This window comes from Apteryx rowi, unplaced genomic scaffold (genome assembly GCF_003343035.1).
Source record: "Apteryx rowi isolate R43461 unplaced genomic scaffold, aptRow1 scaffold_498, whole genome shotgun sequence".
NCBI lineage: Eukaryota > Metazoa > Chordata > Aves > Apterygiformes > Apterygidae > Apteryx > Apteryx rowi.
Window position 1 is genome coordinate 410026 of NW_020450758.1, and position 12870 is coordinate 422895.

Consider the following 12870-nt stretch of genomic DNA (forward strand, 5'->3'; position numbering starts at 1 on the left):
TCACAATGCTCCTGCTGGCTCTGTAAAGTGCTCAGAGCTGTCTGGCAGAGAAGTCTTTAATAGCTAAAAGCTGTCGCTGCAAGCCAAACTAACATCTGACTGCTGTTTGCTTGGAGGAAGCTAGTGTCCATCCCTTGTTGGAGTCCGTGGGCTGGGGGAAGCTTTGCTTTTGTTTACTACCAGGGTTTTGACTTCTCCGAAGCCCTTATGAATGTGTTAGAGCTTGTGCCAACATGCAAAACAGCCTGCAAGCTTCCCAAGCACTTTGCTGGCTGCAGGTCCTGGTCTCTGGCAAACAGCGTGTCATGGGGAATAATTTAAAACAAATTGTTCTTTCAGAGAAGGCATGATACTATGGCTCTGAATGCTCTTAGTTATCAAAGCTCCCGGGACGCGCTTAGTAGGTGAATTTGCATTCATCTCGATGTCTTGGCCATACTCCAGCCTGTGTAATTGCCTCTCACATATATTCTACATATTTCTTGGGACAGAATCAAAACTTTCTTGTCTAAACAAGTATACGTACAGTCTGGTGTAGAATAGTTCTTCACTGCTTCTGCCGGTGCCTGAATTCCCTAATGGATGAGCTATTCTTACTGTGATTTGGGGTTCACTTGCTCTAGAAAATGTAACCTGTTGTACGCTTCTGAGGGTTGTAATGGTATACTATATTCGCTGCTAGGTTCCCAAAAGTGCTGCAGTCCTGCAAGGTAATGGAGCAGAAACTACTCAGCACTTTACATGATGAGGGGGATAGTGAATGCAATGGGCCTGATTTATACTTGTGAAGCTTGGTTCACTTTAAAATAATTATGAATGATCTATATTAGCAGAATCTGTTCAGTGTGTGAGGGTGACACACTACATCTTAGGATAACGGTTCTTTATTAGGACTGCTGAGAACATTAATTTCGTTAATGGCTTTTGAGAGAAAATAATGTACCTCTAACTAAAGCAACTGTACTTCTGCAAGTTCCTCACTTGGATCAGTCTGAGAGTTTTGTGCCACGAAAAGGAAAAATGGTTGGATACTGATTTAGAAAAACAATAGGAGGACTTCTCTCTCCTCTACTGGCTGATATTTATAAGGAATGCTCTCAGACAGCTGAGCACTCATTTATTTCTTTGCAGCCCAGACTTTACTTGAATTTCTCCCCACTGTAGTATCTGCCCCAGAAAGCTTTTGGGAATCTGTTTGTGGTAAACAAATAATAATTAAAAAATAATTCAACTGATGGCAAAATTCTGCCTACCCCTTGCAGGACTGGAGATGTCAGGGCCATCTGAGCCCAGCTGCTGGGGTGGTGCCCATCTCACTGGGATATATCAGCACCACCACCAGCAGGGAAAGACCCTGCTAAAAAAAAAGAAAAAGCCCTTTTAGGAACTCTGCCAGAAGCTGTTCTGGGTAAAACCACTGGCTTCTGTGGGGGTACTCAAAGCTCTGTAGGAAATCTGCATTAGAGCAGGTCATTTTCTGTAGGTGTTGTGGAAAAAAAGTCATTTTTGCCTGCTTGCCCTTGCAGTAAATTAGTGCTGAGCTAAGGGTATAAACCTGATCGTTTTTCTGTCGTGAAGGGCAGTTGCCTTTCCTCTCCACTGAACTGGAGGCAGCCTTGTTTCTAAGGCCACCAAATTACTGCACCAGCCATTGAGCTTGCTGGAGAAACAGTTCCCCTCCAGAGGAGCATTAGCTGAGGGTGTATTGCCAAACCCTGCAGAAAGGATGTTTAAAGTTGAAAGAAATGCAACACCGGAAGGAAACGTGGGTCTCCAGGCACAAAGCTGGGTGCCATGCCCTACGCTGGYTTCAGCGGGAGCTGTGGATAAACTCAGGTCAGCAGTGGGATGTGTGGTCAGCTCTGCTGACAGCGTGGCAGTGATGCCTCACATCGCTGCCCGGAAGGGCCGGGACTTGGGGGCTTCAGTGAGACTTGCCCATGGTCCTAGTGGGATGCAGTAGAGCAGCTCGGTGTCCCCCAAAATGGGGATGCTCGTGCCCCACGCCATGCTCCTGTGCTGCTTCACCACCCCCTTGGACTTCCCTCTCTTGGGACTGCCTATCTGGCACAAAGAAGAGAGGAAAGTGTTAATGTGGGCGAGCGATGATGGGTGGCAGAGGAGAGTGAGGGCAAAGTCATTCATCTGCAGAAGCTGGTCCTGACCTCGCGCTCTGGAACGTGCCATTCCTGATGCCGGAGGCGGAGGGGAACCATCTGGACAAGGTCTTTGGAGGCCAGCTGACCCTGAGCCAGAGCAGAGCTTTCACTTTGTTTGCTTTTCCTTCTGCAGCGATTCAGGGTGAGTCCGCGCTCGTGAAGGGTTGACCTCAAGCTCACCTTCCGCTGCCACGGTCATACTGGCTGCCCTTCCTTGTTAGTGTTGGACCCGGCCRCCTCGCAAAGGCTCACACTGGGCTTTTGTGGCATTAGGATTGCTTCCAGGTTTCCTTCCACCGCRTGGAGGAGAAGTGCTGTTGCTTCTTGTGCTTGCCTCTAATTTGGTATGTGGCGAGGGAGAAAGGGGGTGAAGTGGCACTGCAGCAAAGAAGTGCAAATCCCTGCAGCAGCTCCGTGTCCGAGCTCTGCAGCACAAAGCTTCGTCGCGGACACGCTGCAACAGGGACAGTAAGGACCAGAGCAGCAGTGGGGTTGCCTGTGACTTACTGTGTAGCTCGGGGGCCAGCACAGGGCTTTACAAACAGCGATCAGCAAGATCAGACTTTGCGATAACCTTTGGGTCGACCCTRTGTAAATATAGCTGTCGTGTTAAAGATGGTTGGCATTTCCCTGGCTGCCTGCAGTTTCAGGCCATCTGTCTGTCCAAAACTGGAATAAAACAACCACGGTGAAAGCTAGCAGCAGAGCAACTGCAAGCTACAAGCACTTTGAGGCAGGAATTGGCCTTTTCTCCCTGAATATAAAGCCCTCGCACAATATCTTGACCCATAACCACTGCATTGAGGCGCTGCAGCCATAATAACGCATGGGAAAAGCGCAGGTCTTCTGYATCCACAGAAGAAGCCCAGATGTTTCTGCAGCACCAGCTGAAGGCTTCGTTTCTCAGCCTTCATTTCTCAGAGGCCAAAAAGGAATTTCAGGCATTCCAGGTCTGTTGGCCCTCGTGCTGTTTGCTGTTTGCAGACCCCTGGGACTACATATGTCCCAGCAGGTCATGAGACTGCCTGGGAATAACACGTTCACACAAAGGTGCAGATGTGTTTCTCCATTGCAGAGTCCACCAAATGCCGTCAAAGTAGCAGAGGCCAGCGCATGGCTCAGTTGTTCTCACTGCCAAAAACACCATTTCTTTTCTCTGATTTTCATTCTTCCTTTGCATTTTGCTTCCTTTCTCCTGGCTTGGTCTATACAACTCATTTCAGCCCTTGGTGGTTTCTCCAGACCAAGGAGCATCCTTCTCAGTGTACATTATCCAACAAACATTGTATAATAATGCATCCCTCTGTCTTTTTGGAGATTTATTTGCCTCCTCCAACCAGCCAAGACAAATCTAGGTTATTCTACAACCACATTTCAGCTTTACCTTTATTTTATAGYTTCTTTCTTTGAAGTTCCTGGAATGACTCATGCACTTAATGTTAACAATGTTAATGATAATGGGAGTTTGCTCTTTCAGTCTTATTTCATAAATCAGTCACACCAGGCCCTGAACATTTTTATTCCTTCGTAGCTGCTCTAACTTGTCAGTAACTTTCTAGCCCTGAAGTGCCCAGAAAAATCTTATTCAAGGGACAGTCACAACAAAGCTGTAAAGTTGTCATGATCTCAGGTGGGGAATGAAGGGAAAAGACTTTTATTTGACAAACTGTTTAAAATCAGGACCAGATTCTTCTAATAATCCCAGTTTAATRCTGCCTCCCAGGAGTCCAAACCATTTGTCTTACCTGGCACAAGGCTGTGTCCTGGATTGTGGGGAACTACAGCATTTGAGCCTTTCCCAGTTGGCAAATAGCCAAAGTTCGGTTAGTGCCTTAAATGAAAGCAGGAACATTACCCTTGTTCATCGTGTCTCATGTGCAAGATGACTGCACCCCCAGTCATCTCCTGGTTCAAGTTTCATTTCCTGACACTTCAAAGTCCTGTAGAAACCATCACCCAAAAGCTGTAAAAAGGGGGGTGAATGACACTTCCTCTAAGCTTTGACAAAGCCTCTCCTGCAATGTCAGCAGATGTCGTTTGCAAACAGACACTTCGTGAGAAAACTCGGATGGTTTTTATGGGAAGCAGGTCTACAAGTCCTGGTCCTTTCCAGGCTCCCTGTTAYGCAATCCTCTTTAGATATCACTCTCTCATCAGCGTTTGCCTCCCAAACCTCACCAGAAGGCGATTTCAGAAACTTAACCTCCCTGCATGTTACAAAGCTCTGTCTGATCCTCCAGTTTATATTTTATGCCTTTAGTTTGTTGTTCTCCTCATGATGTCCCTAATCCTAATTAAATCCTTTCCTGTTCTTTGCCATGTTGGCGTGGATAAAAAGTAAGTGAATCTCCYCCCAGCCTTCATTTTGCTGGGCTAGGGAGCCTAGCAAGACAGCTCGATGTGTCCTSCRCTSTCACAGATGTCCTCCRTCCCYGGAGCSCTGCTCTTCACCTGTCCCAGTCAGAATCCAGTTTTCCCGATGTGGTTCACTGCCGCTCAATGCTCCGGTCCGGATCTGGTCCCTACCAGCTCTGCAGCGAGGTCAGCACTTCCCCAGCTCTCCTGGGAACACCATCCTTGGTATTCCTCATATCCCATTTACTTCTTCTGTGGCTGCACCATATGCTTATGGGGAGAGAGAACTGGACATACTTGCCGTTCTCCTCTCATTTCCAACTGCTGAATTTCAGACGTGCAGCTGAAGTTTGTTATTAAGCCCCAAGCACATGGCTGTGCCCTTCACACTGTTAAGTTTTGTTCTGTTCCTATTACTTCAGCCCTCCGGTTGCCTAGYTCTTTCTATATGGTACCTCAGCCTCCTCTGTATGGACAGCTCCAACCTTCCTTCTCCTCTGCAAATTAAACAGTGCATGTCTTCTTACTACGCCAGGGAGATTATTGTAAATATCAAGTAAGATTGCTTCTGTATTGAATCACCRAGGAACTCACCAGAACCTCACACCAGCTCAGTATGTCCCCTTTAGGACACCCCATTCTTTTCTCCTATTTAGCAATGTTGTGTTTACTCTCCTAATTTTCCCATTCTCCAGTTTAACTAACACTTTCCCATGTGGTGGTGTATGTTCTGCTTTGCCCAAKCCTAAAGCTATTTGATCTGCTGCATTCCCTTTATTTATTTATAATGTTATGGAGTAGGGAGAGCAGGCTGCTGTAATCTATGTGCCTCTGTCAACCCCTAATACAAGACGACCCATCTTGCCATTTATCTCTATCTCTTTAGTTACTTTTTCCTCCAGAATTTGTTGCACATCTTGTTTATCCGTTCATTTTCACTTTCAAGTATAATCCAAGGCTCGGTTGTGCTAATAAAACAAAATAAAACAAGATGTATGTTCCATATCTCCTCCTAAAAGGCTCAGTTAAGGCAAGGAGAAAGACAAGGGTTTGTGTTTGAAGCACACAATGAGATTATAAACCTGGAAAGAATGTGTTTCCACTGTGACTTWAAAGTACCATTAGGTGAGGATGCTGCCAGAATTCCCACTACTTTTCCACCCCTTCCCACCTGGCACATCTTTCCTTGAGCAGAAAACTTCTGGGAGGCCTGTGGGTGCAAACCAGAGGAGATGAACGGGGTTACGCCCCTTTTGTGTCAGATCCTTCTTCATCTCAAAGATTCACATGTGGCACTTCCACTTGGATTTAGAGAAGTGCAAAAACAGGATTGAAAGGAACTATGAATATAATTAATGTCTTATTCTTTAAAGGTACCTCACTGTGTCACAGCAAAGCAACCAAAGGGAACCTAACGTTACAGCTGAAGACCACGCAATTTACCCCAGAGTACAAGCYCCATCTAGCTTGGCATATCCAGTACATTTATTTTTATAAGCAGACAGCTTCACTGTGCTCAGGCAGGTGCCCTCGCGGCAGGCTGTGCCGTTCGTGCTCAATACCCACAGCTCACGTCATCCTGCTGGAGACGGATGGAGCTGAGAGCTCATTCCTCAATGTTACTAATGGGGGAGACAGAAGGGGCAGGTTCGTCTCCTCTGAGACAGGATGGAAAAAGCCAGTAAATGAAATCCTTTGCTGTTGGCTAATGGGCGAAACGTGGATTTCTGAGGGCATTTCACAGTGGGGGCTGGCAGGACGTGAAATGCAATCCAACCCAGGGCAGGAGTGAGCAGTGAGCACAGCAATGCAGTGGCTCCGTGGTGGCCGAGCAGGAGTGAATTGCTGGGATTTCTGCTCCGGCCCCATGGGAGATGCGTCTGTCTCTCCAGATTTTGCTTTAAATTGCCCCGGGCGGTCTGAGCAGATGCCCAGGATCAGAAGGGGGACACCAAGTTGGACCTGCAGCCCCTGGCTCGGAGGAGACTGATGCAGCAGAGCAGAGGGTTAGGAAGTCATCCTAACCCAAGCTGCCAGGGCAAAACCCGTCCATCCAGGCAATGTCTTGAGCCATGGGGCAGGGACCTGGAAAATTTAGGAGAAAGGCCTGCCGAGCGGATTGACCCGTTCCATCCCCAAAAGCACCTGGCGCTTGGAAACAGGAGGGCAGCTGCAGACATGGAGTAACCTTGAAAAACGTTTATTCATGCCCTTGCTAGCTCAAATGTTTGGGCAGCCCCGTTCCTGCCAGGGATGATATCACTTGATGAGATCCAGGCAATGCCTGTCCTTCGCCTCTTGAAGCAGCAGGCTAGTAGCAAAGAGAAACCCAGGCACATAAAACGCAGCAGCAGCAGCAGCAGCGTTCCTGCCTTGCCCTTGCGATGCTCCATGGACGCTGGTGCTGTTAGGGCACAGCAGGCTGCTCTCGGGTGTGTCTCAGGATTGCACCGGCGTGCCCAAACCTGCAAAGCCCTAAGAGCCTCCTGCTCTGCCCTGACACCACCCAGCGCCCGCTGGCATCAGCGGGATCCTGCAGAGAATATTTGCGGGATCTGAGTAGCTAACAGCTGTGCCTGGAGGTGGCCCCTCAGCTCCCAGGGGTCCTGGTGAATTTTTCAGGTCCAGCGCGGTGGGAACGCGATGGGGCAGGGACACGGCCGTTCTTCTGGACAGGCAGAGTCTTTATGCAATTGCAACAGAGAAAGGAAGTGGAAAATAACTTCTGCAATTTCTGTCTCAAGGCAGACTGTCCATCGGATACAAATCCTCTCGCATTTATTCAGCAGTGACCTGGGGTGCTTCCAATGGACGTGAAAAGCTGAAATGAAAATAAGTGACAAGGAAGTCTCATAAAACCCTGCTCATATGTAGGTTATCAGTGAAGAAAGGTTAAAGAGCCGGGATGGGGAAATCTAAGAATCTGTCGGGAAACCTTTCCCTTGGGCTCTCCTAGCTCGAGCAGCTCCTCAGCTTCCCACCTCCCRCATGGAGACATCAGCCCCTCCGTGAGCCCGCGGTGCTCCATCGCTTCTTTGGCACAGCTCCTACGGCACTGGCAAAGGTGATCTAGAAATAGCATTATTTGGGGAGCACCTGGTGACCAAGTATGTGGGTGTGTTGGTGGCAACAGCATGCAAGTGCCTGTGTTACTGGAATGGGTTGGTCTCCCTTCGGATTTTCCCCAGGGAGCTTTACGGACAGGCACAAACCATGGCTAAAAATAATCATTGCCTTTCATGTGAACAAGGTGCCTGCAGACTGGTTATTTTAACTCGGTAGGAAATAGGGTCGCTGGTGGGACCCACGTTTGCTGGAGAAAACATAATGAGGTGTTTGCAGGGAGCATGACCTTGTCGGGAGAGAAATTAATTCTGACTTGCTGGGGCTTTGGAGCGATGAGGTTTTACATTTTGTTTGTTTAATATGAAAACAGTATCCCTGACCTTATTTTTCACTAAGCCCAGAGGGCCAGGTTCTACTCAGCCAGAGGGAAATGCTGCAGAAGCCCCAAATTAAGCAAAGAAAACCTCTCTGCCACTGGCAGGGTTATTCATCCTTTTTTCCTGTGGTTCATCTGAATAAACCAAGCCTGCCGCAGCCTGTGGCTGCCCTTCTCCCAGGTGCAATGCCACGCAGGTGTAAGTGGGACTTGTTGGCAAGCCACCTTCATTCGCTTTTCCTGCAAAAGCAAGTCCTGCTCCTCTCCAGGCTCTCAGACTTGCTCTGTTGCAAGGACTAATTCTGAAAAATCCAAGCGCGGAGGAGTTTTGCAAGAAGTTTTCCCTGTTATTAATTGTTTGTTTGGTTTTGTTTGGCAAGATGCAGCAGCAGACGGCAGGGAAACGTCAAAAGGCCAGCCCGGAGCATTGCTCCGACGGCCTCCGGTGTGCCAAATCGCCCACTCGGAGTGACGGGTTGCAGCTCGTATAAAGAAATCCAGGGCTGGGGACTTTTTGAAGATTGGGGAGTTTGTTTTTTTCCCCTCGATGTGCAGACAGTGCCCAGCACGCTGTTACCTCTCGGAAATAAAAACAACCGTAATCTGAGAAAACCACAGACACTAACACCTTGAATGTGTTTTTGGAAAATAGTGCAGCGTTCAGACCTATGGTTCTGCTTCTGAAAGAAACAGGGAGAGACCCTGTAGCCCTAATCGAAAAGTGAAAGGAAGCTGGATTTTATTTTTGCATTTGAAAAATGTATTAGTCTCCAAATTCTACCAATCGAAACTGTGAAGGGAGTTTCACAAATTTCACTTTTGTCTTGTAGAGTCTCTTTGAAAAGGGAATGTGGCATTCTCAGTGCAGGACACTTTGAGCTCCTAATACTCAATGAGTCTCGTTTTCAAAGAAAAAGAGATGATTTTAGCCAACAAGCTGTCCAGTTCTTTCTGTGAATTAAGAACATCTAATTCCTATTGAAGGAATTCATTTGTTTGACCTGCACCAACTTTCTGTCAGAAGTTGCAACAGCGCCGTTGCTGAGCTGAGGGTAATATGTTGGAAATGTATCTGCTGGCTCTGGCTGACCAGCTAAGAATAAGCTGCAGTTTTCCATGAAAAACCGCATTCCCATCTGGACACTTTCTGCTATTATACATGTATAGTAACAAATCTAATCTAATTAGGGCAGTCCATCCAGTGGTTTCCTTAAAAGTCTATAGGGCAGGGGATCCAATGCACATCCAAGAAACGCTCCCCTCACTTGGCCTCCCTCTTGCTGATGCAGGAACCAAACACTGAAGAGGTTGGACACTTGCCTGAGACACTCGGCCAGCTCCTGATGGAAGCAGGGATGATCTTAGGCAGCCCAAGTCTTCCTCCCCCCCCCCCCATCCTCTGCCTCTCCTCTTCCATCAGACCCTCTTGGCTTTTGAGCCAAAATTGCGCACAAGGCGCATCTGGCTGGAGGCAGCAGCGTGACACCCAGGTCCTGCAGGCTCCTTGATTAGCATAGGTGCAGAGCCATTAGCACCAGCTGTGACTCAATTAGAGGAGTAATCAGAGGCAGCCAGGGCTGTGTGACCTCCAGCCACAAAGCTCAGTTCCCGTGAATGGAGGAGGAGGAGGAGGAGGAGGAGGAGGAGGAGGAGGAGGAGGAAGGGGCAGCTGCAAGACCTGGCCCCTTCCACGCAGCAGGGACAGGACAGGAGCTCCAGTCCCTACTGCTGTTATTCGACAGGAGAAAAGATATGGCTAAAATGCCAAATGTGAGCAGGAATTGCTGGTGATGGGGGCAAAGGCACTGCAGCTTGTTGCTCAATGCACCAAGACTCAGAGGAAACATGCATCTTGCACCCCAAACTGGGGTATGTTTAACCTCCTTTGGGTGGATTCTGCCCTGAGGTCTCGGCGTGTTGCTCCTGGGGTTTCTGTGCCTGCCTCTCCTTGACCAAGCAGACCTTCTGGGGGGAAAAAAAGCAGCTCCCAGAGGGTAACAGTCCTTTTTGGTGCAAAAGGCTAGCATTTCCTGAATTTCCATATTAATCGAAGCTGTGCACATAGTGTTCTGCACCTGGGTAATGGCCCGACTTGGTCTTTATGAAGTGTGAGTCATTAAATTTGGGAAAGGGGGGAACCAGCTCCTTCCCTGTCCATGCAGACATCGGGGCGAGCCCCTTCAGTCCCGCGTCCCGCAGGCGTGACACCGGGACAGGGATCCGTGCTTTCACCATGGGCAAACCTTGGAAGCATTTCCAGCTCTGGGCAAACATGGGCTGTTACCTGTCCTTACCCATCAGCGGCAGGCTAGGCCAGGAGGGAGATTTTCTCCTTTCTCTCGTCAATGCAGCTGTGGGAAAAGCAAGGCAGCTCAGGGGACACACTGGCAGGCAAGCCACCGAGTGACAGCCTCTCTCTCTCGTCTGTCCCCAGGTGGCGAGTGGGGAGGAGAGTCGTGGCAAGGAGAGCGAAGATGCGCTCAGCCAGCTTCGGTCGAGATCCGAACACATGCAAAACATGTCTCTAACCAAGTTCATCAAATGTAAGTCGATGCATCGCCCCGCTTCCCGCCCTCGAGCTGGGAGGCGATTTCTCCGCTTGCACGAACACCCCGCGGCTGCCTGGCAGCGCTCAGGCTGCAACGCGAGCGAGGAAAAGCAGCATTCCTCCCCGTGCTCCTAGAGGAACCCTCAAGATGCCGCTTAGGCATGCCGTCGGGTTAAATCCAATCTGCAGACTTCTTCCCAGTCCACTACCAGAAAACACTTGCCACCGTGAGGCTGAAGCCTTGCAGGAGCCCAAAGCCAGCCAGGAAAGAGGATGGCGAGCACCGAGCAGAGCCAAGGGAGTGGGAAGAGCCCCCCCCAGCTAGCAGAGGGGTTTGCACCTCGGGTCGCGCCAGCCGGCTGCTATTGCTCAACTTTCTCCCGGGTCATAGCAGAAATTGCACCYCCAGCAGCACTGGCAGCCCTTATTTTCCAAAACGCTTCGCAGTCCCCTTCTTTCAAAGCCGGTAATGGTAGCAGACCCGGCCGCTGCCCTGTCCCGCTGCGGATGGCTGGTGCTCCTTGCAGCCAGCGTCCGAGCAATTCAAACCAGCGGCGTGTTTGTGCAGGGTGAACTTAATCCGCTTCAATTGGCTTGTTTAGAAACCAGTGGCCTCAGGAAGGCTCTCATGCTGAAGGGAATCAGCTGGGCTTTAATCTGCGGAAGCCACTGCTGAGGGTTTTTTCAAGGAAATACTTGGTGCTTTAGCAATTACTTAAGAAAAGTGATCCTCTGAAGTTAACCCATGTTGGCTCCTTCCATATTTCCCGAATCTTATCCATTTAATTTATTGGAAACTCTCTTTTTTATTAAGGTCAGTGCAGGGCACGCACAGCCAGATGAGCGTGGGTAGGTTTTTATCCTGCTGGTTGCACCACAGGCTTGCTAGCCTAATGCCAAATTAAAAGGACGAGTCGGGGGGGGTTGTTGCCCTGTTGACCTTGCTGCGCGGTGGTTTAGAAAACCCGTGTGCTGCGCTGTATGCTAAGCACATCGGTGAGGGAAGCTATCGCGCGGGAACAGATTTGTAGCGCTCGGACGRGATTTTCACACCGACGCTTTGCTCTTTGCCTTGGAAAAATGAATAAAAATGAGCTGCCTGCTGCTGGGTGAAGACAGAGGGAAATACCTTGCCTCTGCTAGGGCTGTGAGTTCGACTCAAGGTTCACATCAGGATGCTGCCGTCCCTGATTTTGAGAATTTGTGCCCTAAAGCCCTGCAAATGACCAAGTGTCCATAACTTTTGCCAGCAGAGCAATCCCCCTGAAATCGCTGTGTCTTTCAAATATCGGATAGTGGTAGGAGCAATGCCAGAGCCCCTGCTCAGGACAGGGACCCCCCGAGACACCTAGCAAATACACTTATTCTGCCATCCGTTCCTGACAAAATGCCCCCTGGAGCCAGAAGCTGGACGGTAGCTCGTGTGTGATGGTGCAAACTGGGATAATGTGGGTGAAGTCAAAAGGCTTCAGTCCTAGCTCGTCTAGGGGTCACTTGAAAGAGAATTTTGCCYGCAGGTTTGTGATTTCCCCCTCTTCTTTCTCTCATTCAATGTTCCTGCCTCTTTGTTTTTACTGTTCTTCTCTATGCAATGGTTTATGAAAACAGCATTTGGAGATTTTCCAACTGGAATCACCTTGAAATTTTATACTTTTTGTTGCTTAAAAAAAAAAAAAAAAGAGGAGAGAGAGAGGAAACAGAACGAAATGTGCTGGAGAAATGCTGGAGAACAATCTGATTCCTATGCCATATTCATAGTCAGCCTTTTTATACCGCATCTTAGTTCCACTGAACTGGCTCCTGAAGGAAAGGGGCGCAGCTTTGCTCACCTCCACAGGCTGGGACTGAGCAGGTCGTGCAGCGAAAGCTTTGAAACACATCTCCTTGGGGTTGCTGGTTGCCACCAGCACCTCCACATGGTGCAGGCAGAACCCCCCTCTGCAGACACGCAGGAGCGTTTAGGAGACTTCAGTCTCCCATAATCTCTTAATGCAGTTTCCCATAATCTCTTACAAGAGAAGAAGCAATCAGTTTAATTAGTTCGGTGTTGTACCTGTGGCTCTTCCCTGTCTTGTAAAAAACACATTAATTTTGTGGGCAAATGGCTGAGCCCAGGGCTGGACGTGGCTGTTGGCAAGAAGAAGTGGTTTGGACCTCATCTGCTCACTGCTCCATCTGCATCTCCAGGGAAGCCTTCATGGACAGCCCCGTACCCGGAGCTACCTGGTGCATTGGTGTCACCCCTGGGATGGGGAGCTCCAGACCATAAGTGCAGCTGGCTGTGCCGTGGCTGTGGGTCGTGGGATGGGGATGAAGAAAGGCATTAGGACCCAGGCAGAGACTGCACAAGATTTTTCTGACATACG

At 49.1% G+C, this 12870-nt stretch overlaps 1 protein-coding gene across 1 annotated transcript in view; it reads left to right on the forward strand.

Annotated features, from left to right (window-relative positions):
* Nucleotides 1-12870, forward strand: part of SLCO2B1 (solute carrier organic anion transporter family member 2B1) — a 52641-nt gene that overhangs the window by 22306 nt on the left and 17465 nt on the right. The window contains exon 7 of the mRNA XM_026079269.1: nucleotides 10391-10499. Within this exon, the coding sequence (XP_025935054.1) occupies nucleotides 10391-10499 (109 nt within the window). The remainder of the gene's footprint in view (nucleotides 1-10390; nucleotides 10500-12870) is intronic.